The sequence below is a fragment of the Neophocaena asiaeorientalis genome, unplaced genomic scaffold, assembly GCF_003031525.2.
Source record: "Neophocaena asiaeorientalis asiaeorientalis breed wild unplaced genomic scaffold, Neophocaena_asiaeorientalis_V1.1 scaffold147, whole genome shotgun sequence".
In the NCBI taxonomy this organism is placed as follows: domain Eukaryota; kingdom Metazoa; phylum Chordata; class Mammalia; order Artiodactyla; family Phocoenidae; genus Neophocaena; species Neophocaena asiaeorientalis.
In genome coordinates, this window is record NW_020173758.1 from 5,824,605 (window position 1) to 5,852,587 (window position 27,983).

General features: G+C 36.3%; 1 protein-coding gene and 1 long non-coding RNA gene across 2 annotated transcripts in view; one reads left to right on the plus strand and one right to left on the minus strand.

Annotated features, from left to right (window-relative positions):
* The window catches only part of SLC35A3 (solute carrier family 35 member A3), a 40,441-nt gene that overhangs the window by 6,092 nt on the left and 6,366 nt on the right, over positions 1-27,983 (plus strand). Inside the window, 6 exon segments of the mRNA XM_024751294.1 lie at positions 13,043-13,258; positions 15,852-16,006; positions 16,084-16,206; positions 18,172-18,343; positions 22,334-22,452; positions 24,263-24,396. Of these exon segments, the coding sequence (XP_024607062.1) occupies positions 13,043-13,258; positions 15,852-16,006; positions 16,084-16,206; positions 18,172-18,343; positions 22,334-22,452; positions 24,263-24,396 (919 nt within the window).
* LOC112403693 (uncharacterized) overlaps positions 13,482-27,983 on the minus strand; it is a 30,439-nt gene continuing 15,937 nt past the window's right edge. The window contains exons 3-4 of the long non-coding RNA XR_003003957.1: positions 26,906-26,960; positions 13,482-14,705 (exon numbers count right to left, since the gene is read on the minus strand). This is a non-coding gene — a long non-coding RNA (uncharacterized LOC112403693). The remainder of the gene's footprint in view (positions 14,706-26,905; positions 26,961-27,983) is intronic.

Consider the following 27,983-nt stretch of genomic DNA (forward strand, 5'->3'; position numbering starts at 1 on the left):
GACCGGGGCTCCGGCCAGGGCAGTGATGTGAAATCCGTCTGAGTGAAGGGGACGGTGTGGATAGACTTTAAGTACTAGCTAAGTAGGGGTGGGAGTGGATGAAGTGACACGTTGTTAAGTCCGAGGGAATATATGAGGAATGTGCTGGGTGGAAGAGGAAAAAAGGGCCCGGGGAAAGGGGTGTGTCAAGTGAATGAAAACCACAGTGTTTGCCTTAGAGGCTGGGGCGTGGGGAGCCGCGGCCGGAGGGCCAGGCTGGCGGTCATTCCGTCAGCGAACTGTCCCGGAGCTCCTGCTCGGTGTGTGGCCCTGTGGCAGGTACCGAGCCACTAGACGGGGACGCTGCGCTGAAGAAGCCGCAGGGACTTTAAAAAATGGAAAAGCAGTCCTTGGTAAGGCTAATACATAGGCAAGGGCTGTCTGAGGCCAGGTGGGATTCCTATCAGAACAGGTGTGTGTGTTGGGAGAGGGTTCTGAGTGTTTAGGAAGGGAGCATTTTAATTAACATTTATTTAAACCAACTAAACTCCGGGGAACGCTGGTTCAAATGAATTAAAGGATAATAATATTAAATGTAGTACTGGGCCTTGCTTAGTAAAACACGTGTCATTACTTTATGGTAGAAGACTGAATCTTTTATTATGTTCTATTACATGTAGTATTTGAAAATGGAACCAGAGTTAAGTTTTTTGTTTTCGATCAACACTCAACTTTGGTAGTTAAAGATGAAATTTTGGTACAGTTTCTCACTTCGTGCGCTTACTCATTTTCACTGGTAAACTCAGGTTGTTTCCTTTAAAGGCATGACTTCTAAATTTATATTTCTGGTCCTAACTTTCCTCCCAAGTATTGATTCTACTTTTTCAGCATCTCAATTTGCTTCTTCCCCTTTTCATTCCTGTGCTTAACGTGGCTTCTCTTTCCTCTTCTTACTTATGCTATAGCAGTGGCTAGACTTGCTGCCCTCAGCCTGTCTTCCTTCCAATAACTGCCCCCCCATACTGCTTTTTAAAGCCAGAGGTCTTGTGTATTCTTTTCCCTCAGAAATACTCGGTGACTCTCTATTGAATCCAGAATAAATTTAAAGTTATTTAGGGTAGTATCCAAAACTCTTAAAAATTTGTAGCTGTCCATGGCTCCAATCAGATCCAAAATCAGAAATCAGTATCATTGGGCTGATAGCAAAGTGTCAGAGGGACCTATGCGCCCTTTGGAGGCTCTAGGAGAGAATCTGTTCCCTTTTTCATCCAGCTTTGGTGGCTGCCAACATTCCTCGGTTTGTGGGTGCATCACTCCAGTCTTCAAGCCCAGCATCTTCAAATCTCTTTTTGCTCCATCTTTACATTGCCTTCTTCTCTTGAGTATCTGTATTTTCCTCTTCTGTCTCTTATGAGGACACTTACGTTGGCGTTTAGGCCTCACTTAGCTAATGCAGAATAATTTTCCCATCTCAAGATCCTTAACTTAATTTCATCTGCAAAATTCCCTTTTCCAAATAAGGTAACATTTACAGGTTTTAAGGATTAGGACCTGTTGCTCAGTAGGGTTATCAGCAGTTGGGAAGAGTTGACCTAAAGCAGGGAAGGGAGGATAACTGGAATCTGCCGGCACCTTTGCTTCTGTTTCACCACATTTAACTGAGAATCGTCTGGAGTAATGGCTGTTGCTTCACTTCTGCCTTCCAGATCTTGTGCAGGTTTTGTGTTTAGCCAATACTGACCTGGCACCATATAGAGAAGGGGATTTGCGGAAATGTGTTTGAGTTTAACCAAGTTGATACAGTAATAATACAAGGACCATAATAATACAAGGATCATAATTTCCCTATATTTTCCTGTTATACACCATGTCATAGCAGTTTACACCCTTATACTGTTTCTTAAATTATTTGAATAATATGTGTCTTCCATGCTAGAGGATAAGCTCTATGAAGAAACAGATTATATTTGTTTTGTTCATCATTGTGTATCAGTGCTCATCATAGTTCCTGACCATAGTTAGTATTTAAATATTGATGGTGAATTGTGTAATACCTTTATTTTCTACTTCTGACCGCATCTCCTGAATCTTGAAACCTTACTAATGGTTAGTGCCTGTGGACCTGTCATGGAGGAGGAATTTTTCCTCTACTCTTCTAGGTTCTTCTGGCCCGTCTAAGAATTAAATTGACATGAGACAGATTGAGGAGAAAAATCACACAAAAGTTTAATAACACGGACACATGGGAGAGACCCAGGAAAACTGAGTAACTTGTCAAAATGGCTGAAACCCTCACCTTACATACCATCTGCAGCTAAAGACAAGAGAGGATGTTGGGGGTAGTGGTTTGAGGCTTCAAAGGGGAGGAAAGCAATTGACATGGAGATGTAAAAGCAAAAGTTTGATAAATATTTGCTGGGCCATGCAGAGACAGTGGGACACAGAGTGGACTCTGATCTCTAGGCTCTGCCTAGAGTTTCCCTCCACCACACATAGCCCATGTTCTTAATTCTTTGCAGATATCTCTGGTGATACTGTGGGAACAGGCCCTCTATCTAATTTTTTTTTCTTTTTTTTATCAGTTAGGGGAAAGGTCAAAGATCTTGCTGAGTCTTTAGGGCCTTCACTGTTTCCAGCTTGAAATAACCCACATGCCAAAGAGATATTTTGGCATGACAAGTTTTGCTACCCTACAGATCCTACCCGGATTGTACAGTAGTCTCTGTTCTTTGTAGAATACCTTTAACATCAGCCTTTAGCTGTAAGTGGTGGGAAGTGACCATAGCAGAAAGTGGTAGAGCAGAATGGCACAGGGATGGGGAAATGAGAGGGTGAGAAAGGAGTACGTTTTTACATGGCACCTCACATTAGAAGGGGATCTTAGGGCTAGATTTATTAGGTCTTTATGTTTTCCCAGTCACTGACATTATGTAAAGAGTACAATAATAGGGCTTCCCTGGTGGCGCAGTGGTTGAGAGTCCGCCTGCCAATGCAGGGGACACGGGTTCGTGCCCCGGTCCGGGAAGATCCCACATGCTGCGGAGCGGCTGGGCCCGTGAGCCATGGCCGCTGAGCCTGCGCGTCCGGAGCCTGTGCTCCGCAACGGGAGAGGCCACAGCAGTGAGAGGCCCGCGTACTGCAAAAAAAAAAAAAAAAAAGAGTACAATAATATTGAACAATTTATAATCTAAAAATTAGAATGCAGATAGGTTTTATGTTTGTTAAGTTGAAGAAATATTTGAGTACTATTGATTTTATCTGAATGTAGGAGTGGAAACTCTGCAGTCTGTAGAAGAACAAGTTAAAAATTGACACAGTACTCTAACTTACATACAAGTGATATTGTCTTATGTAAACAGATACCTGATACCTTGAGGAAGAAAAGGAAGGAGAAACAATGAAAAGTTGTTTAACTTAGAATGTAATAGGAGCCATAGAATGTAAAGAGTCAGTTGTTAAGTGTTGTCGAGCAGGATTTTGCTTTTCTTAAGCACTTAAGAGTGAACTTAAGTTCACTAACTTAGTGGAGCTTATTATTTTTATCGTAGAAACAAAATTGACTATGTCAATAATGTAAAGTACCTTTAATTCATATTTCTTTCGCTTTTATAAATAAGATTTTGGGTTTTCCACAGGATTATTATGGACTTCAAGTACAACATATTGTTGTTACTTTTGGAGAATACTGTCTCTACTTCTGAGATAGTTTGGCAGGAAGATATATAAATGCCAGTGTCAGAAGTAAAGCCAGTTGTGATGAATTTTGTCATTATTTAGTACACGGTTATAGGTTGCAGTTTTAAAGTTTTGGCATCATGGAAGATAATGAACAAAAAATTGCAGCTGAGGTCAGCATTACTTTTTCTGTTCATTTACTTGGAAAAACTTTAAAAGGTTTGTTTTTATACCAATAGCTGTTTCTGACTAGTGTAATGTGAATTTATATTTGCATAGCACTTTAAAATGTGTTTTCATATGTACTCTATTGTGTCATTAACCTAAAATAGATTATAATATTATACTTAGGGAGTATATTTCAGAACTAATGTTTAGAAAATGTAAATATAGCTCACTCTAAAAACCTTAAGTTAGAAATTTAACCTTTTGTTTTTATAATAGAAGGAAAATTGATTTGCAGAATTACTTAGGTACTTAGTAGTCTTTAAAAATCTGTATAAATTTTTTTTTTTTAAGTTGCTAGTCTCTATCCTGCCTAAAGGAGTTCCTTTAGCATTTGTTGCAAAGCTGGTCTGGTGATGCTGAATTCTCTTAGCTTTTGCTTGTCTGTAAAGCTTTTGATTTCTCTGTCAAATCTGAATGAGAGCCTTGCTGAGTGGATTATTCTTGGTTGTAGGTTCTTCCCTTTCATCACTTTAAATATATCATGCCACTCCCTTCTGGCTTGCAGGGTCTCTGCTGAGAAATCAGCTGATAACCTTATGGGAGTTCCCTTACATGTTATTTGTCATTTTTCCCTTATTGCTTTTAATATGTTTTTTGTCTTTAATTTTTGTAAATTTGATTACTGTGTGTCTCTGTGTGTTTGTTTCTCCTTGGGTTTATCCTGCCTGGGACTCCGTGCTTCCTGGAGTTGGTTGACTGTTTCCTTTCCCATGTTAGGGAGGTTTTCAGCTATTATCTCTTCAAATATTTTCTCAGGTCCTTTCTCTCTGGCTTCTCGGTCTGGGACCCCTATAATGTGAATGTTGGTGTGTTTAATGTTGCCCCAGAGGTCTCTTAGGCTGTCTTCATTTCTTTTCATTCTTTTTTCTTTATTCTGTTCCGTGGCAGTGATTTCCACCATTCTGTCTTCCAGGTCACTTATCCATTCTTCTACCTCAGTTATTCTGCTATTGATTCCTTCTAGTGTATTTTTCATTTCAGTTATTGTATTGTTCATCTCTGTTTGTTTGTTCTTTAGTTCTTCTAAGTCTTCGTTAAACATTTCTTGCATCTACTCAATCTTTGCCTCCATTCTTTTTCCCAGATCCTGGATCATCTTCACTATCATTATTCTGTATACTTTTTCTGGAAGGTTGCCTAACTCCATTTCATGGAGTCGTTTTTCTGGGGTTTTATCTTGTTCCTTCATCTGGGACATAATCTTCTGCCTTTTCATTTTGTCTGACTTTCTGTGATTGTGGTTTTCATTCTGCAGGCTGCACGATTGTAGTTCTTCTTGCTTCTGCTGTCTGCTCTCTGGTGGGTGAGGCTATCTAAGAGGGACTGGGTCTTGCTCTGGTGGGCAGGGCCATGCTCAGTGAAACTTTAATCCACTTGTCTGCTGATGGGTGAGGCCATGTTCCCTCCCTGTTAGTTGTTTGGCCTGAGGCAACCCAGCACTGGAGCCTACAGGCTGTATGGCAGGGCTAATGGTGCTCTCTGGGAGGGCTCATGCCAATGAATATTTCCCAGAACTGCTGCTGCCAGTGCCCTTGTCCCCACGGTGAGCCTCAGCTGCCTGCTGCCTCTGCAGGAGACCCTCCAACACTAGCAGGTAGATTTGGTTCAGTCTCCTATGGGGTCACTCCTCCTTTTCCCTGGGTCCTGGTGCACACATGAGTTTGTGTGTGCCCTCCAACAGTGGTGTCTCTGTTTCCCCGAGTCCTGCGTAAGTCCTGCAATGAAATCCTGCTGGCCTTTACAGTCAGAGTCTCTGGGGATTCCTACTCCTGTTGCCAGACCCTCAGGCTGGGAAGCCTGAAGCGGGCCTCAAAACTTTTGCTCCAGTGGGAGAACTTCTGTGGTATGCTTGTTCTCCAGTTTGTGGGTCGCCCACCCGGCGGGTATGGGATTTGATTTTATTGTGATTGCACCCCTCCTACCATCTCACTGCAGCTTCTCCTTTGTCTTTGGATGTGAGGTATCTTTTTTGGTGGGTTCCAGTGTCTTCCTGTTGATGGTTGTTCAGCAGTTAGTTTCGGTGCTCTCGCAGGAGGAGGTGAGCACATGGCCTTCTACTCCACCATCTTGAGCCAATCTCTCTATATAAATGTTATTACAATTTAAAGACATTGACTAAAGATTTAGTTTTGTGGAACTTTTAGTGGCTGAAGACATAACAGCAAAATACAGATATTATTGTCTCAGTAGAATAATGGGCTTCATACACAGACCTAAAGATTATACATGTAACCTATTGGATATAATGTAGCCAGACTGATTTTCAGGTTTACCTACAAGTACCTGTCTCTGTTTGAAAAGATAAATAGAAATTATTAGTATATAGTGTTTTGAATATTTCAGAACTTAGTTAGTGCATATCTAGTGCAATAATGATGGTATAAACAACTAATTTCTCACTAACCCTGATTAATATAAGGGTAGAAGTAGTAGTAGTGTGCATTAATGATATATATACTTTGTGTAATATATATTTTTTAAATGTTTAAGACCTGTAAAGTATCTCAGAATTGGCTGACAAAGCATTGTAAAGGCAGGGATCTTAGGGAGCGACTTTAATGGAAATGAGGGATATATAATTAGCATATAAAATGTACTTAAATTATACCTTCTAGCATGTTTGAAAAACCTTTTTTTCCCCCTTAAGAGTAATAAATAATTACTGAGAAATTTTTTGAACCTTAATAAGCTTACTAATATTTTTTGCACACAATTCTAACCAAGTCATCATCAAATCCAAATGAATGGAGCTTATTAGATGAATGAAGTTTTTGTTGTACATTTTTCTTTCAAGAGGTGAGATGGCATTTAAAAATAATAAAATTCAACTTTGTAAATATCAAACTTATCTTAACAATTCAGGAGAAAAATAATGATTGGAAAGCAAGTACAAGATCTTTTATAGTGACTAACCAAATCCTGAAATATTCCTGTGCAAAGGACTTTTAGAAGTACTAGCAGTGTGACTGTATCGAATAAGTATGATTATAGTATACACACACGTACACAAAAATTATAACTATACCGTATTATTATGCAATAATTATACACTAATAATTTTACAATAGTTAATGATCAAATATGTTATGTATTACTATATGTATACTCAAAGTTTACAACTTAAAAATTGAGACACTTTTAGATGAAAAAATTGAAATTACTTTAATAAAATTGTGTGTGTATTAGAATTGGAAGAGACCTGAGAAATCATATACAATATTAAATTTTAGCAAAATGGCTTGAAATATTTGTAGCTTATATAACATTTAGTAGCTACTTGTTGAAAATTTTTAAGAAAACTTTTAAATAAATCTTTAAAAGGAAAAGAAAGGATCTTAAATGTTTATCAGTAGGAGAATGGGTAAATAGAAGGTCTGCTTATTTGTTGGAACAACATAGAGTTATTAAAAGCAATGAACTAGGTCTGTATATCAATGTAGATGGCAAAACAATGCTGAATAAAGTAAGGAAGATGCTGAATAATGTATACAGTTTGATACCATGTATGTATATTAAAATATTTAGGCTTACGGATATTTCTATATAGGTATATAAAATTTTAAAAGTGCACTGAAATACATACTCCAAATGTATGATAATAGGGGAGGGGAAAAGGAATAGGACTTAGAATTTGTCTTAAAGGGGACTTTAACTGTTGTGTTTTATTCCTTTAAAAAAGGAAAGATAAGCAAATGTGACAAGATTGACAATTGTTAGTTCTGGGTGGTAGAATCATGGATGTTTGTTATATTCTTGGTACTTTATTGTATTTTTAAAATCCATTTTTTTCCCTCAAGAAAGATCTATTATTTTTTAGGAGAATTTGGAACTTTGTGATTACAAGACTAGTTTCTATATAACTAAGAATCCCCAAAAGTTGTTGAAATCCTTTCAGTGGGACTATGAAATGGTCTAGGTATTTTATTTTACCTTTGCTGCTAATGTTCTTGAGTTTAGAGATTTCCAAAAAACTTAATAAAAATTGACAATCTATATCAAAATATTATTAGATGTCTTTGAGTGGTGAGATTATGGTTCAAATTTTTACTTATTAATATAATTTTTGTTTATTAATTTTTTCTCACTAATAATATGCTACTTTTTAAAGTAAATAAAATAATAAATGCTTTTTTAGAAAATCCAGAACAAACGAAAACAAAGGAAAGCAATCCGAATGAAATAGTGCCATTTACTCTAGTGACCAGGAAGAATACATTTTTCAGGTCTTAGCTGTTAAGGTAGAAGTGGAGCATCTAAGCATCCTGTCTCTTTGACATTGCTATAAATCTGAGAGCCTCACTGAACTCCAAGTGGGTTTACGGAGCTTAGTAATCGGGGTCTTTAATGGAACATGGGTAGTAATTTGTGGACTGGTTCATGACGTTTTTGAAAGTAAACTGAATGAGGCTCCATTTGTGAAAGAACCTAACAGTTTCTTATTATTGATATAAAAGTTTCTTGGATAGGAAATTTTTATGAAACAAAGAATAATCTGGAAACCAGAAGATTGGCAACACCTGAAAGGATAAAAGAAGGGGAATTTGGCGGTAAGAGAAAAAAAAGGTAGGAGACTGAAATTAAATCTTAAACATGAAATTGGTAAAAGATTGTTTTCAGTTATAATGAGAAAATATTATAGACTTTACAGTGAAGAAACAGTGTTACTCTTGTAAATTATAGAGGTGGAACATAATCTTTTTTTGGTCTATTTCGTGTTTATGTATTTACTTTGCATTTAGGGGTTGTATTAAGTGAAAGTACTAACTTTTACCTATATTGTATTAAGTGAAAGTACTAACTTTTACCTATATTGTACTCCAACCAAACTAAGTATTTGTATATCTTAGAAATGCTAGTATTTTGAATTTTTTCATTTTGAGTTTTTTCTTCCCTTAGGCAGAATTGTAAATTAAATTGTAATTCTTTACACGTGATCTAGTGCAAATGAGCATGTGTTTGCATGTATTTTACTTCTCGACTTCATATTAGAAAAGCAACGCCGTTCTTTCCTCCGGTGTGTCTCCTCTATTCCTCATACAGAATACTTCACTTCTGACACTTCTGGTCATCACATGTATGTGAGGTTTTTCCCCACACCAAGCAATTCTCTGCAACACCAGCTGGATGTCCTACTTCAATTCTCACACTGTCTGTCTGGAGATGGTATCAGATCCCACACGTTAAGGGCTCAGTCCCACAAGACTGCTCCCACCCCACTTCATATGCCAATCACAGGTAGTAGGTCCTCAGGTTATGCACAACTTCTGTCTGACTTGGACTTGGCTACAAATCAGAGGTTCTCACGACCTTCTCCTCATGTTTGATTAAATTGCTATAGTGGCTCACAGAACTCAGGGAAACACTTATGTTTACCAGTTTATTAAAGGATATGATAAAGGATATAGATGAACAGTCAGATGAAGAAATACATAGGTCTGGGCAAGGTCTGGGAAGGTCCCCAGCACAGGAACTTCTGTCCCCATGGAATTGGGGTGCCTCACCTTCCCTGTGTGGATGTGTTCACCAACTTGGAGGCCCTCTGAACCTATAGTATTGTGATTTTATGGAGGCTTCATCATGTAGGCAAAATGGATCATTAACTCCATTTTCAGCCCTTTTGCCTTCTCAAGATATGCGGAGTAGGGGAGCTTGGGGGATGGGGCTGAAAATTCCAAGCTTCTAATCATGGCTTGTTCTTTCTGGTGAGCAGCTCTCTTCAGAAGCCATCGAGAAGCCTGCCCAAATTTGCCTCACTAGAACAAAAGACACATCTATCACCCAGAAAATTACAAGGGTTTCAGGAGCCCTGTGTCAGGAACTGGGGTCAAAGACCAAATATTAGAACAAAAGATGCTCCTAGTGCTCTTATCACTTAGGAAATTACAAGTGTTTCAGGAGGCCTATGTCAGGAGCCAGCACCAGAGACCAATATATATGTTTTTCTATTATCTCACAGACTTAGAAAAACAAAACAAAACATTGTGAGAGACTAAAAATATTACGAACTGTATTATCACAGTGAATGTTTATATTGATGTTGTATGTACTTGGCAATGGAAAAGCAAAATTGTACAAATAGTGTATCCTGGCTTAGAATGTGACCTTTAAATTTTCATTTGAAAAGAAATCAGAGTATTGCTGTTATAACACATACATTATGGTCTTAGTTGTACAGAATAAACAAAAGACTTTCTTGAACAGGTTTGAAATAATTGTTTGACATTTTCCAGGAAAATCAGATGCATGTGCCAAATGCAGATTGCTGGCAACTTGTCCTCCTTTTAAACAGAGATAAAGGCCACCGGGAAGTCTTTTGAAATTCTACAGTAGCTTGTAATGGGATCTGCAGAACTTGATATTTAACTTTATAACTGTTATTTTCAATTAATAATTATAAGACCTTGAACAAGTCATCTAACTTCTCTGTTCACTATTTTCTCTATTTTAAAATGAAGATATTGTACTAGATGATTTCTAAAGCATCTTCTACTTCTAAAATGCTATAATTTTATTTCACACTAGGATTCTTCTGCTAATGCAGATTTATAAAAATGAGATAGTTGGTTGATAAAGTGGTTGTGGCATTTTACATTCCCACTAGCAAAGTTGAGAGTTCTATTTGCTCTAAATCCTCTTCAACACTTGGTAGCATCAATTTTTAAGATTTCAGCTATTCTAATAGGTGTATAATGTTATCTCATTGTGACTTTAATTTCTATTTCTCTAATGACTGTGATGTTGAACATCTTTTCATGTGCATATTAGCCATTCATTTATCTTTTTTTGGTGAAATATCTATTGAAATCTTTTGTCCATTTTAATTTGGGTTGTTTGTCTTCTACTCATTGTGTCTTAAGAGTTCTTTATACATTCTAGGTACAAGACCATGGTCAGATTTTTGTGTTGAGAATATTTTCTCCCATGATGTGGTTTGCCTTTCATTATTTTTACAGTGTCTTTGGAAGAGTAGATTTAAATTTTGATGATGTCCAATTTTTCCATATTTTTCTTTTATGGTTTGTGCTTTTTGTATCCTAAGAAATCTCGGCCTATTTTTATTTGGCTATGATTTTCTCCTATGTTTTCTTCTTGAATATTTATAGTTTTAGCTTTTTTAAAAATAAATTTATTTATTTTTGGCTGTGTTGGGTCTTTGTTGCTGTGCGTGGGCTTTCTCTAGTTGCAGCGAGTGGGTGCTACTCATTGCGGTGGCTTCTTTTGTTGTGGAGCACGGTCTCTAGGCGTGTGGGCTCAGTAGTTGTGGCACATGGGCTCTAGAGCACAGGCTCAGTATTTGTGGCGCACAGGCGTAGTTGCTCCGTGGCATGTAGAATCTTCCCGGACCAGGGCTCGAACCCGTGTCCCCTGCATTGGCAGGCAGATTCATAACCACTGCACCACCAGGGAAGTCCCTGTTCTGGACTTCATTCTATCCCATTGACTTATTCTTCTGTCCTTATGTCAATATCAGTCTTAATTACTAGGGCTTTATAGTAAGTCTAGAATTTCAGTAGTTTAACTCCTTCCACTTTATTCTTCCTTTTCAAAATTGTTTTGCTGGTCTAGGTCCTTTGTATTTTCCTATAAATTTAAAAATCAATATCAATTTCTACCAAAAAAGTCCTTCAGAGATTTTGTTTGAGATCGAATCTTTAGATGAATTTGAAGCAAAGGATGTGACCTGGGGTGGAGAGGCAGTTGAATGATCATGCACACTACATTAAGTCCTTCCTTGAAGGAGGATCTTAGTGGAGCATCTCCAAGTCTACATATAGTGGTTGATAGTGTTGTTCAAATCTTCTATATTCTTACTGGGTTTTGTGTGTGTGTATATTCTATGAATTACTGGGAAAGGTGGGTTAAAATCTCACATTCTGACTGGATTTACCCGTTTTTCTTTTTAGTTCTGTCAGTTTTTGCTTTATGTATTTTGAAGCTATGTTATTAGCACATATACATTTATAATGGTTAGATCTTCCTGATGTGTTGATTCTTTTATCATTACAAAGTGTCCTTTAATTCTAAAAATAATTCTTATGTAATCTGTTTCGCCTGATATTAATCTAACCCCTCCAACTTTCTCATAGTTATTTTCCTCATGGCTTTTATCATTTTCCATCCTTCTACTTTTTAACATATTTGTATCTTCATATTTAAAGTGAGTCTCTTAGAGTTAATATTAAATTGCTTTAGGAAAAATACAGAAACTTTGCTAGTTTTATTACTGGGGGAAGCCAGGTGGAGGGTACATGAGAACTCCTGTTCTATTTTTTTCAACTATGTAAGTCTAAAATTATTTAAAGGATGTTTATAATTGCCTGTTGGTTGGTGCATTTTTGTAGTAACTTCTCTAAAATTCTTGTCTGATAATTCCAACATCTGTATCAACTATATGTTGTTGTTGTCTGTTGATTTGTCCTTATTCATCCTAGTTGAGATTTTTTTTCCTGTCTTTTGGAATGATGAGTATACTCATTTTGGATTGTATCCTGGACATTTTGAGTGTTATGAGACCTTGGTTCCTACTTAAATCGTCTATATTAGTAGGCAGCCACTGGAGAGGGAGGAATGGTGCTGCGTCTCCGCTGACATTCACCTTATGTAGGGCAGGAATGGTTGGCAGGGCTCTGCCCCCATAGTCTTTGTGGCTGGCTGCATCGTGGTGGGGGATGGGAGGGCTACCACCTCTGTTGTGATTTTTGCAGGGTTGGGATGGTCAGCAAGGCTCTGCCCCATAGATTATACAGCACCCATTTGGGAGGGTTGCCTCCTTCGGGGCTGCTGTCTTCCCAGTCCTTTGGTTGGAGACAGTGGGTTTTTTCTTACGGCTTTTTTGTTGTTGACCTACACCTGTTGGTGGTTCCAGGCTGTAAACTGCTGTCACACCCAGGGTGAGATACATGAATGGCAAAAAATCTCAAGATTTTTTAATCACTCAAGATCTGCAGTCTCTAGCCAGTCTCTTTTCTACAAGAGTCTCCTTGTAGTTGCTTTGTCTTTGGTCCAAGGTTTATAGTTGTAATTAGCAGGAAGAATAGGATGGAATGCACTTTATCTTGTTTGGAACCAGACATCTCTTACTGTTTTTTTTTTTTTTTTTTTTACTGGTTTTTAAAATATTTATAATTTCTGTATTTTCTATTTATTTGCCCTGTGTATTTTGTTTTTCAGGCAAATGAAGATAAAACAATGTCAGCCAACCTAAAATACCTTTCCTTGGGAATTTTGGTCTTTCAGACTACCAGTCTGGTTCTAACGATGCGTTATTCTAGGACTTTAAAAGAGGAGGGGCCTCGTTATCTGTCATCTACAGCCGTGGTTGTTGCTGAACTTTTGAAGATAATGGCCTGCATTTTATTAGTCTACAAAGACAGCAGTAGGTATCTTAGGTTTTTTAAGTCATTGCAATTTATTTAATTATTTTGGAGTTATTCACATGTGATATATATATATAGTATATATGTATAGGTACCTATATATATGACATATATATAGGTAACTACACATTTGAACACTTGCATTATTGATGAACATTTCAATTTTCATTTTATTAAGATGGTTTTAGTCTAGTAATAAAGGTATTTTATTCTTATCTATGTTATGATTCATGTCCTCTGGTTAATGCTGTAAATATGAAACAAAGTTTCTTGCATTAATAATAATTTGAGAATAAGTAATTTAGAGGAGTAATAATTTTTTACTAAAGTCAAGGCTTTTTAATTTTATTTGCTGCATGCTTAGTCCAGCAGTGACTAATTTGATATAGTTTTTTTTAAAAAAAATTTTTATTGAGGGAATTCCCTGGTGGTCCAGTAGTTAGGGCTCCATGTGGTTAGATTATTTGGGGGTACATTAAAATGAAAAACAGACTTTTTCATGTTTTTATATATCAAACCAAATGAGAAGACAAGCAACAGATTGAGAGAAGATATTTACATCACAGGTAATCACTAATAATTAATATCCAGAATGTACAAAGAACTCCCACAACTCAATAAGAAAAAGATAAGAAACTCAACAAAAAAAGGGACAAAAGATATAAATAGGCAACTCACAGAAGAGAAAACCTGGGTGGCCAATCAATGTATAAAAAGATGTTCAACCTCTCTAGCAATCAGAGAAATCAGATTAAAGCCACAAGACTCAATTCCACTACCCTCATACTGCTAATGAGAAAAATATGTGACAGCATTAATTATTTAAAAATTTAATTTTAAAGATGAGCTTATATTTTATATTTTTTCTGTTAAAACTAAAATAATCTTTAGGTAACTTTTGTTTTACTTACATAATTTTTTTTACCATTATTTTAGTCAGGAAAGGCTGAATATCAAGTAGCATTCTTTAGTTATTTTCATTTTGGAAACTAACACAACATTGTTACTCAACTAAACTGCAATAAAAATTAATTTTTAAAAAGGTATTTTCATTTTAAAACAGTTTTCATAAAGTTTGCAAGTTTTATGTTGCGAGAGAAAATCATCTGTGAAGTGTATTGTTGGTAAGGTGGTAGGGTTCTTTAGAATTTCTCCCTTTGGGGGTTTATATATCTCTTAAAGTTCTTTGGACATTTTTTTGTGATTGATACTGTGGGTTGGCTAGCTCAGAGTCCATTTTTAACTCCTTTCTCACTTTCTTATATCTAATGTGGAGAATATAAAAGAAAAGAATTGATTTTCCAGCTCCCTTGCAGCAGGGAGTAGTTAAGCAACATACAGTCTTGGTCAGTGAGCGGGAAGAAGATGCCTGCTAGCCCACTGTTTCCTCCTCCTCTTTTTTCCTTCCGGAAAGAAGAACCAGAGATGCATCAGTCAGTTGGCAATCTGTTGCAACAAATCACGTAGACAATACATGAAAAGCATGAAAATAAAAAGCCAATATATATACAGAGAGAGCTAGGTCCCTGATGTCATCACGGAGCTGCTGTAGCAGCTTTTGACCTGGACTCATGACATGTGAGACAAATCCCTACGGGTTTGAGCCACTGTTGGTTGGGTTTTCTGTTGTTTGAGGCAAACCCACCTCCTGATATCCTTCTTTTTATGATTAAAGTCTTCATAATTATTAATTGGCATTAATGGCTGATGATAAAATACATTATAAAATACAAGGTATCAGTATTATAATATTGCTATGATAAAGTAAGAATACTTGGTTGACAAATTAATACTTTGAGGTTTTGGTTATCATAAATACATATGTGTATATATAATCAGTTTGATTTATTTCCCAATGAAAGATATATGTATATATAAAGATAATGCTCTTTTAATATGCTACCTTATAATATTTAATATTTGAAATATTAGCATCATTAAAGGTATACCTTATTTTACTGCAGATATTGTGTGTTTTACAAATATAAGATTTGTGGCAACCCTCCGTTGTCAGATGATGGTATTTTTTTAGCAATAAAGTTTTGGTTTTTTTTTTGTGGTATGTGGGCCTCTCACTGTTGTGGCCTCTCCCGTTGCGGAGCACAGGCTCCGGACACACAGGCTCAGCGGCCACGGCTCACGGGCCCAGCTGCTCCGCGACATGTGGGATCTTCCTAGACCGGGGCATGAACCCACGTCCCCTGCATCGGCAGGCGGACTCTCAACCACTGCACTACCAGGGAAGCCCTAAAGTATTTTTTAATTAAGGTATGCACATTATTTTTTTAGACATAATCTTATTGCCCAGTTAACAGACTACAGTAAAGGGTAAATATAACTTTTATATGCACTGAGAAACCAAAAAAAATTCTTGTGACTCACTTTATTTTGATACTCATTTTATGGCAGTGGTCTGGAAATGAACCTGCAATATCTCTGAGGTACGTCTGTATATTTTAGACCTAAAAGGATCTTAACATGTAGCCAAATGTCCATTTTTTACAGGTGAAAAAACTGAGGACTTCAGAGAGAGTATGTAACTTATTTGGAGTTACTTAATTATTGATTTTGTCCATTTCATGTTTTTTCTAGAATGTAGTCTAAGAGCACTGAATCGAATACTACATGATGAAATTCTTAATAAACCTATGGAAACACTTAAACTTGCTATTCCATCAGGGATATATACTCTTCAGAATAATTTACTCTATGTGGCACTGTCAAATCTAGATGCAGCTACTTATCAGGTATTTAAAATACATTTCTAGTAGTGTTTCTAAGAAAGAAAGAAACAAACAATAATATTAGCTGTTTTCTTTTTCAGGTCACATATCAGTTGAAAATTCTTACGACTGCATTGTTTTCTGTGTCGATGCTTAGTAAAAAATTAGGTGTGTACCAGTGGCTCTCCCTAGTAATTTTGATGACAGGAGTTGCTTTTGTACAGGTAACTATTCAATATAAGTATAACTTTTACTTTTATCACAATTTCAGAACCTCATTTTGGAAAATATGGTTCTGTTATTTGTTGAAGAAAATTAATGCTTATTCTTACAACTGACATTTTTTGAGGGCTTCCTTTGAGCAAGATACTACATTGGGACTGTAAATGACACAAAGAAGTAGAATCAAGTTATCCGACGTAAAGAAATGAACAGTCTATTTAGGGAAATAAGACACTGTATGTAAAACAAAGCTGTTTTTTACTGAGTATCTGGACATTGAGATCAACCACTCCCTTCCTATTGTCTCTCAGCTTCCCTGATACCACTCGCTCCTGGTTCTTTTCACATCTTTCTAATGATTCCTTACTGGTTTCCTTCCTGGGGTCCTCTTTCTTGATATTCCCATTAGATATTGTGTTGTTGATAGGCTTGTTATTTCTCTTAAATTATTTCCTTATTTTTGGAGATTTCATTCTTTCTGAAGGTTTTTATTAACACATATGCTGATAGCTTCTTGGTCTGTGTCATCAGCTCTGGTTATCACCTCTAGTTTCAGATTTATATATCTAAAAGCACATTGGACATCTTTGTTTGGTTGTTCAATAGGCCTTATAAACTCAGTGTATCCAAAGCTGCACTTTACCTTTTCCCCACCAAACCTGTTCTTTATTTCTGTTTTTTCCAGTCATGATTTACTTAGCCTGAGAGTTGTCCTAGACTCTTCCTTTAGCCTGTACATCCAGTCAATCACTAAGACTTTCTGATTCTGCTTTCTAATACTTCTTGATTTTGTCCTTGTCTATCTCTAACACTTCCACATTTCAAGCCTTCTTTGTGTCTCAAGTAATCTTTTGCCTCCTAATTGATTTTTTTTTTTAACTTCTGTCTTATAATTCAGCCTCCACTTAGTCACCACTGTGGTCTATCTAAAAGAAATCCAATCATGTCAATCTACTGCCGTCCAAAGCCCCCCTCCCCTAAAATCACTTTCCTCAGAGTGTGGTATGTATATTTTGAATAAATATTTCTAATAGTTATTTAAGTGGTTATTAGAAAAATATAATTGGCATATCAAACCCATATTTTCATAGATTCTGCTTAAGGTAAGGTAAAGTCGGTATTCAGTTTTTAAAAGTGAGGTATTTTAGGGCTTCCCTGGTGGAGCAGTGGTTGAGAATCTGCCTGCTAATGCAGGGGACATGGGTTCGAGCCCTGGTCTGGGAGGATCCCACATGCCGTGGAGCAACTAGGCCCGTGAGCCACAACTACTGAGCCTGCGCATCTGGAGCCCGTGCTCTGCAATAAGAGAGGCCGTGATAGTGAGAGGCCCGCGCACCGCCATGAAGAGTGGCCCCCGCTTGCCACAACTAGAGAAAGCCTTCACACAGAGACGAAGACCCAACACAGCCATAAATAAATAAATAAATTACTAAACTCCTACCCCCAACATCTTCTTTAAAAAAAAAAAGAAAAAAAAGTGAGGTATTTTAAATTAAAATATCAAGTAGTAGTTTAGGGAGAACATACATTTGACAAAAACCATGAAGATGATGGGGAAATAAGTGAAGTTTTAGGAACACTGATCTACAGAATAAAGCTCAGAATGGTTAGCATGAAATGGACCTTCCATAATGAAACATCAGCTCCATACTCATTTTTGCTGCTCCAACACTTCACACTCTGAATTTCTACAACTAAACTGCTTGTGGAGGCTATTTTGTGCATCTGTGCGTTTATTATACTTGTTCTTTTTTTAAGGGTATTTTTGAAATTATAAATTACAACAGTGATATCACTATGGGAAAAAAAAAATGATTCTAAGTTTTTCTTTCAAAAGCTCTTCTCTGCAATCCCCCAGGATGGTATTGGCTGCATTTTTACCTTAAGGTCTAAGAGTGGACTCTAAATATGTATTTTGTAAAATATTATAGGAATTAAACTTCAATTTTGTTTTTCTTTTTGTTCAGTGGCCCTCAGATTCTCAAGAGCTTAATTCTAAGGAACTTTCAGCTGGCTCACAATTTGTAGGCCTCATGGCAGTTCTCACAGCATGTTTTTCAAGTGGCTTTGCTGGGGTTTACTTTGAGAAAATCTTAAAAGAAACCAAACAATCAGTGTGGATAAGAAACATTCAACTTGGTAAGTTTTAAATGTTTTCTAATATTATTTTTAAAGGATTATATTGTTATGTTTAAAGATTTCTGTGTTTTCCTGTTGTTCTTAAAAATTTTTTGGCCACACCACACAGCATGCAGGATCTTAGTTCCTCAACCAGGGATTGAACCTGTGCCCCCTACATTGGGAGCACAGCATCTTAACCACTGGACTGCCAGGAAGTCCTATGTATCTTTAATTAAATAAACCTTTTATAAAAGTTGCTGTTGATGCAAATATCTGTCAGGGTTTTTGCCTTTTGACAAACTGTATTTTAAATGAATGTCTTTTCAAGAATGTGGAATTTTGGGTCGGTGCTCATAAGAATGTATGAAGCCTGTTTCTGTCCTCATCATTTGGAGCCTTTGTCTTTGGTTGCTATGTTTTCCACAGATGTTGCAAATAACATATTTTCCTCCTGGAAAAAGAGATTAAGATAGTAAAACAAACAAACAAAAAAAGATAGTAAATTTAATTATATGATGCAGTGTTATCAGCTACAGTCACCATGTTGTATATCAAATCACCACAATGTACACTTCAAATGTCTTAGAATTCTACTTATCAATTATACCTCAGTAAAGCTGAAAAAATAGATACTTAAATGGAGCAAGTTTGAAATGAAGAAATTGTCTCTTTAAAATCTTCCTATGCTTTTTTATTTCAAATTGTTACATTTTAGCTTTTAAATACTACAGCATTTATCTAACTGAAGGTGAATAGTTTAAAAGAAAAAAGAGATTGCCTTTGAATAGATATTTAAACTATTTGTATACAGTATTGTAACATTTAACTCCTCATACAAAGATTTCAGAATTTAGTATTCTTGTCACATTCATTTTGGAAGATGCTACATGTGAGAAGCAGCTCAACTGCAAATCAACATGTTCTGTTTTAAGCCTCTGTCCCTGTGACTTTGGAGCTCATCTTTGAAACCATTGTTTTTTTCTTTGAAGCCACTGTTTTTTTCTTCACATCAGCTTAATAGCTATACCATGTTTCCTGATAGCAGTCATAACAGGCCCTTCCAGGCCCTATACAGTGAATTGTCTGTAATCCTAATGGCCTGTATTTTAAGACAAACCTTCAAAATTTGATTAAAGTCCATCCTTTCAGCTGTTTTCACATATTATGATGACAAACAGACTGAACCTTCATTTTATCTCATAGTATTTATTTGTTTCTCTGCAAAATTTGTAGAAATGTATTGTGTGTTTTTTTTTTAATAACTTCAAGGTAAATATTTTTGAAAACAATTAAATTAGCTTCCCTTTGTTCAGTTTGTCTAGAAGGCAAGTTCAGACTTGAAAAGCATTCACCATTTCAGAAAGAGTATATCTATAGCATAGTGGTTAAGAACTCTTGGTTTAGTAGTCTGACCACTCAAATCTTGATTTTTTTTTTTTTTTTTTTGCGGATCGTGGGCCTCTCACTGTTGTGGCCTCTCCCGTTGCGGAGCACAGGCTCCGGATGTGCAGGCTCAGTGGCCACGGCTCACGGTCCCAGCCGCTCCGTGGCATGTGGGATCTTCCTGGACTGGGGCACGAACCCGTGTCCCCTGCATCAGCAGGCGGACTCTCAACCACTGCGCCACCAGGGAAGCCCCAAATCCTGATTTTATTACCTACCACGTGTGTGGCATTACAGAACTTACTTATTAACCTTCCTCTCTGCTTCCTCATCTATAAAATATACTTAATTATGGTACTTATTTCATATGTTGCTATGTGGATTAAATGAGATAATACATGTAAAGTGTTTAGAATAAAGTGCCTTGTGCTTTATTAGTGCCTAAGCACTTATGTCAGCTATTTACATTAATACGCAAATATCAGAAAAGAAAGAAATATTCAGGTTTGTATGAGTTACCCCAAATTTTCTCGATTTTAAGATAAAAATGAAAGGTCAGAATTCACGATTCTGTGGTATTTCATGGATTTATTATTCTTTGGTTTGACCTCATAACACAACCTAATGGTAATGGTAATAACTCAAAGTTTTGAAAAGGATACATAAATAAGTTATAGAACTCGAGATTACAAAAACAAAACAACGTATAGAAGTTTTCAAACATCAACGGTCAAAGATTAGCTAATTGATAAGATCCAGTATTAGCCACAGAATGGAGAAGCAGGAACTCTTGTTACCTTAGGTTGCTAGGAGTACAGTCTTCCCTTGGTATCTGTGGGGGATTGGTTCCAGGACTGCCATGGATGATCAAGTCCCTTGTGTAAAATGGTGTATAGTGTTTGCATATGACTTATACAATCTTCTCATATACACTGAATCATCTCTAAATTATTTATAATACCTAATACAGTGTAAATGCTTTGTAAATAAGTTGCTGTGCCGGCAAATTCAAGTTTTGTTTTTTGGAACTTTCTGGAATTTTTTTTTTACATTTTTGATTCACGGATGGTTGAATCTGTGGATGCAAAACCTGCGAATATGGAGGGGCAACTGGTAGACTGATGTAACCTTATTGGATCTCAATTTGGGAATATATAACAAAATTTTAAATAAATTACAGCTTTAATGTAAAAATTCCATGTCTGGATAAGAATTTATCCTACAGATATAAATATTTATACAAGAGAACAAAGATAAATGTCCAAGTTTATTCATTTCAGCATTGGTTACAATTGTAAAAAATAGAAAACATTTAGAATACTGGTTAAATAAATTATCAATATGATTAAATGGATCATAGACTTCAAAACCACTCTGCCTGGATTAAAATCTTGAATCCATCACTAACCAGCAACATGAGTTTGGGCAAGTTTATTTAACCTCTCTTTGCTTCAGTTTGTTCATCTGTAAAACGAACTAGAAGTGTCCACCTCATAGGGTTGTTATGAGTTAACATACATAAAGCACTTAGTACATTTTGTTGCATGTGGCATTATATGTGTATTTCATACTGTTATTGTCCGTACGATGGAATATTACGCAACTGATAGAAAGAATGCAGTAGATCTGTACATACTGACATGTGTGTACTCTTCTGTACTCTATACATTTTTTGTAATTATCAAGTGTTATTTTTATAATTAAAAAAGAAATGAATAATACCCTTGGAAGTGTTTATTTTTGTGATTTTGTATTATACCAGTATTATTTTCATGTTCTAAATTAGACATATTAAAATAATAGAGTTGGCATAAATAAAATTTTAGAAAGAACATTTCACATCCCTTTTAGTTCTTTTTCACTGTGGAATACTTTGAGTAGTTGTGGCTTTATAAAAAATTGCTTTACCCTGCACTCTTTGCATATCTTACTACAGACTGCCCCAAAGAGATGACCCCTGTAATATCCATTTCTTTATTCATAGTTTAGGATTGCTCCAGGAAATCTTAGATCCAGTAGTCATGTGATAAGCTCTGTGGTAGAAGTAAGGGATTCAGCAGTGAATAAGACACATTTCAGGCTCTCACTGAGCTGACTTTCCCTAACAGTGAGACTTCAATAACAACATTCTGATGTTGCCTATGGCTGACTGTTTCTTAGCTCTAATTTTTTGTTTATTAATTATTGTACATCCAAAATTTCTAAATAAAGGAAAATGCTGGACCACATACCTGAGCTATTATATCTGCATGTATGAATGTGAATATATGAAAATCTAGATCTAGCAAATAGGAAGATATAAGATATAATGAAATACACCAAAAGTGAGCATTTTAGAAATATTTGAATGGGAGAGCCATTTAGTCCTGGAATGTATACATTATATTTTTTCAGTCCTCCAAAGTTGGTAATCTCTGTTCTTTTATATATTCCCATGTCTATATTACAGTCATAATATAGTACTAAGTATACTTTTCTTAAGTTTATATACTTATACAAGTAAAAAAATTTTAAAGTAGTCCAATTTTATTGAAAAGGAAAAGTTTAAAATTTGGAATGTTAATAGAAAAATATCTCTTCAGGTAAACTAAATGATGTTTGACATAGACTTTACTTTTATTTTAGGTTTCTTTGGGAGTATATTTGGATTAATGGGTGTATATGTTTATGATGGAGAACTGGTATCAAAGAATGGATTTTTTCAGGGGTATAACTGGCTGACCTGGATAGTTGTTGTTCTTCAGGTAAAGCATTTAAAGTCTTACATTTATGCTAATAAATTTTATTTTAATATAGAGAATCATAGTAGCTATGATATACTGATATGAGGAAGAAGGGTCCCTCCTATCAGTACTCTCATTATCTCTAGTTTATTCAGGGAAGTTAAAATAGAACTGATCTAAATGCTGTAATGAAAACTTATTTGAAAATGAATCATGAATGAACTTTATGGTATTTAAATTTAACATAACGAAAATGCAAGTTTAAGAATAAAAGTTGAAAGCTGAGGACAAATATAACTTGTAATTTTTCTACTGTTTTGATCATTTTACAGGAAGTCTGTGGTCAGCTATTTCAGGCTCAAGAAGCAGATCTAGATATTTAAATCTGTAACAGTTTATAGTTTATATTTTGGTTACATATTGGAGTACTCCTATCAAATTACCTCGGCTTATAACTTGAAATTATTCCAAGGGTTGAGTAATTTCATCTTCAAAAAATACTTACTGAGTACTCTGGAGGATACAAAAATGAAGATAGAAGTCTCTGCCTTCACAAAGCCTTTCTCTAGAGGTATTTGAAGCTGTAAGAAACAAGGTCCCTTAGGGAGGATGGGTGAAGGTGGCAAAGGATAATTGTGTTTTGAAAGCAGGAAGGATACTTCTATTTTTAATATAGGAGAAAAGGAGACAAGGGTAGTGAAAATTCAGAGAAAATTTGAGGTAGAGATAGGGTAAGTCAGGAGAGTTTATGTATGATGGCTTTTATCCTATCAAGGAGGGAAGCTCTCTTTCCTTAAGAGGGGCTAAAGACTTGAGAAAAATTTTAAAGGTTTGGTACAGTTGGTATGAGGGAGTAAATAGGGGAATGAGAACACTGCTAAGAAATACCAGGACTCAAACATCAATTTATAGTGAGCTCACTTGGCATAATTTGTGACTTTCTCTCATAAAGCTTCTACCATTTGAAAAGGTACAGTGAAAGTGGGTAACCCAGACTTGGGAGCTGATATGTAGGGTTCGGTAGAAAACAAAACTACGAGATATGGTAAAGCTTTGTTATTTAAGTAGCCACAATTTGGAATTTGAGAGGGATTTGGTAGAAAGTTCTTCACTCTTTTTTTTTTTTTTTGCGGTACGCGGTCCTCTCACTGTTGTGTCCTCTCCCGTTGTGGAGCACAGGCTCCGGACGCGCAGGCTCAGTGGCCATGGCTCACGGGCCCAGCCGCTCGGCGGCATGTGGGATCTTCCCGGACTGGGGCACAAACCCGTGTCCCCTGCATCAGCAGGCGGACTCTCAACCACTGCGCCACCAGGGAAGCCCAGTTCTTCACTCTTAAAGAGAATGATTAAAGTGCTTTAGGAAGAGTAATCTGACAGCAATGAAAGGTAGATTCGAATGGGAAGAAACTAGAGGAAGAAATCCAAGTTAGGCTATTAAAAGACTAGTAAAATAACTTTCAAGTTACAGTTTATTTTTAATCAAAAGTAAAAGTATTTCACTAATCAGTGTGTCCAATTTTCCCACATTTGTCTGAACAAGTGATGTTTAATTACTAAATTGGATGAGGATAGATGTTTTATTCATAATATGGTCAAACTCCATTATAACAAACTTCAGATTATGCTGGTAGTTACTTTGTCAGATACCTTTTGAAATAAGGGGGCTACTGAACAAAACCTATAAGTCCATTTGTTATGAGATGTTTAATAAAAATCACTGACTTTAATGGGATTAGGTTATAGGACAAAGCCTGAAGCTTCATTGAGATTGTTTTGAAAAGCAGTTTTATATATGTTTATTTTTTAAAATAATCTTTTAAAACTTCTGCAGGCACTGGGAGGCCTTGTAATAGCTGCTGTTATTAAGTATGCGGATAACATTTTAAAAGGATTTGCAACCTCTCTGTCCATAATATTATCAACACTGATATCTTATTTTTGGCTACAAGATTTCGTACCAACCAGGTAGTGTATTCTTTTCTATTTCTTTAAACCTCCAAAAGTATATAGAAAAATAAGAGTCCTTCATAAGATCTAATCTGAAAAATTCTGTTCTATTACAACTTTTGAAGAAATATAGTAAGATTCATTTAACTTTTTTTGTTGTTGTTGTTGGTATGCGGGCCTCTCACGGTTGTGGTCTCTCCCGTTGCGGAGCACAGGCTCCGGACGCGCAGGCCCAGCGGCCATGGCTCACGGGCCCAGCTGCTCCGCGGCATGTGGGATCTTCCTGGACCGGGGCACGAACCCATGTCCCCTGCATCGGCAGGCGGACTCTCAACCACTGAGCCACCAGGGAAGCCCCCCATTTAACTATCTTTTTAAAAAGGTTTCAAACTAAATGCATGAAAGAAAATCTAACACTGGAAAGCAATTTATACAATTTGGCTCGCCAGAATTTTCTCAATAGATCTGAATAGGTTTTTTTCCCCAAAGTTACAAGTCATATTTTTAAAAGTTAGTAAGTCATAAAAGTCATAAAATAAGTCATATAATTACATCTTTAAATGAAGAATTTATATAGCTAAAGCCAAGAGAGTAGGTGGCATTCTTGAAGAGGATAGTTTGTTTATATAGAGAAGGTGGCTCATGAGAAAATTCAATTAGGTGGTGGCAGGGAGAAGAACAGTCTGAAAAAGAATTGCAAAAGGAATGATGGGTGAGGCAGGAGACCCAGGATCGTGTAGTGTCATGGATGCCAAGAGAGAAGACAGTGAGGAAGAGTAAAGTGTAATAAAGTTCTATTTTTTTTACAATTACTAATTTGTAATCCCAGAGTAATGAGATTATATTTTAATGGATTCCAGGATACCATTCATGGTTTCCTCTAACTTCACTCCCCTCCTTATCTTCTCATTCTCTAAACTTCGGGAGTACTCTCTTCATCTGTCCTTGGACTGCTTTTATCTGCACTCACTCCCTTGGTGATCTCTATTCTCACGGCTTTAAATACCATCTATAGGCTAATAACTCTCAAATTTAAATTTGAATTCCAGGCTTTTATATCTAATTGTCTATTTGACATTTTCTTCAATGTGTAACTCATTCCCCATCTCTGTCAGGGTTCCCAATTTAGTAAGTGGCAGCACCTTCATTCTTTCAGTTGCTTAGGCCAAAATCCTTTCTGACTTAGATAGGAACACAGTATATCCACAGTAACCTCAGAGAAGGCAGACTCTATAGCTATGGATATAGATAGCTTTATAAGAGGAAGTTAAAATGTATGGAAATTTTAAATTTTCTTAGTGAAGTAAGGTTGTCAACTTCTCTTTACTATTCTCTCACATGTCTTTCTAATCCAGAAGCAAATCCTGTCAATTCTTCCTTTTTAATATCTCCAGAAGCTGACCATTTCTCACAACTTCTGCTGCTACCACCACGATCCAAGTCACCCTCATTTATTGTCTAGATTAAGGAAATAGTCTCCTGACTTGTCTCCTTGCTTCTTCTCTTCACCTGTGTCCCTGAATTTTCTCCATTCAGTAACCAGAATGGTTCTTTTCAGTGTAAATCAGATCATACTCAGAAACCCTCTAATTGCTTCCTATGTCACTCAAAAGTTGTCACCATCGACAGCCTATTTGCTTTGGCTTTTAGCTACCTTTCTATCCTTACCTGATACTACTTTTCTCTTGTTTACCTTTTTTAAATTTTTAAATTTTTTTTTTTTGCTCTTGTAACTTCTTTGCTATGGGCTTTGACTTGCCCTATTTTTCTTGGAAAACGCATCCCCTACATATTCACATGGCATACTCCCTCATGTCCTTAGATCTTGGCTCAAATATCCCTTTATCAAGAGATCTAAGAAAAAGCACCCCCCTCTTCCAACATTCTTTCCTCCTGTCTTCAGAAGACTTACCACCATCTGATAATAAGTAAGCAAGGCTGGAGTTTGGCACATAATAGATACTCAGTATGTTTGTTGAATGAATGTTCAAGATCTTAAAATTTTAATACAGTTAGTAAAATTAATTTGTGTTAGTGAGAGTGAGATAGGATTGTGGGTGGAATTTGGTAGTAGAAAAATGTAATATGCTCATTCTATTTCTATACTGAACATTTATGGTTTGGTTCTTCTCTAGCAACTTGGACAATAGGTCTGGGACATGCGAGTTGAAATCTGTAATTTTTCTGAGGCATGAATTTAAAAGTATTTATGTTTTTAACTTGATACGGGAATGAATTACTTACATTGAGACAACCGTAATAATTAGCACCTATGTCTTAGTGATGCTTTATTCCCTACGTATTAAATGGGGAAATTACATGCTTTAATATTATTTGAGAATGTTTGGAACTTGTATATTTTTAGGGTAACTTAAAAAGGCATACCTTTTTCAAAAAAAATAAAACATCAAATAAGGCCAAAGTGTTAACTTTAAATCTTCAAATCATGCAGGGAATAAAACAAGTAAATGATCACGTAAACCAGCAGAGGGACAAAAGAGTAGGAGTTTTTCAGTAAGCTACATACCTGTGTTTGTAAATCCATGTTTCTGAGGGAGCATGTAACGTATGCTGGGATGAAGCTAAAAAGAGAAAAGACAATGATACTGTTATTATTGAATGAATGAATGTTTTGAGAATATGCATAGGACACCAAGTCAGATGGAGAAGACAGGTTATTTTTCCTAAAATAGATAGCTAAGCCCTCCATCTTTATGTATTCTTTCTTTTGTGGAGAACTTCTATTATCCAATAAATGCAATGATCTATATTGTGAATATAATAATATATTTTCCTTTGTTACACCCATTTCACCTCCTGAAAGTTTTTTGGTTTCTCAGAAGTAGTACCCCTGACCCCTGTACCTGCCTTTCTGATTGTTCCTTTGGTAACTGTCAGTCTTCACTCACTCTCTTATCTATCTCATCCACTGCCATGTCTTACCTGTCCTCTCTATGAAGATAACTCTAGATCCCTATTTTCAACTGACTGCTAGACATCTATACTGATATATTACCAGTATTCCCTTTCCTATTTTTTTTTGTGCTCATTATTTGGCTTATTGGTATTACCATCCTTGTATTTAGGCTTGCTTATTCTTTTATCAAAAGTTTATTGTGTCCACTATATGTCTGCCTGCCAGTGTACTAGATCCTGGAAAAACAGGAATGCCTGAATAAGATATGATTTTTTATCTTCAAGGAGATCACAGTGACTGGAGAGACGGGCATGAGAATAAATTATAACTATGATCAATGCAGCAATGGAAGTATATACACAATTCCATTAGAAAGAGGGGGCTCAAATCCTTGAAATATTAAATTCTGATAGCTTTTTCCTTAACAAAATTATTTCTCTCAGAACCACCTAAAAAATAGCTGGCTTGGGAAGCAGGGGTTTCCTGACAGTAGATAGTCTAGTACAGCGGTCCCCAACCTTTTTTGGCACCAGGGACCAGTTTTGTGGAAGACAGTTTTTCCACAGCATTACGGGGAGGATGGTTTCGGGATGATTCAAACACATTACAGTTACTGTGCACTTTATTTCTATTACTATTACATTGTAATATATAATGCAATAATTATACAACTCACCATGATGCTGAC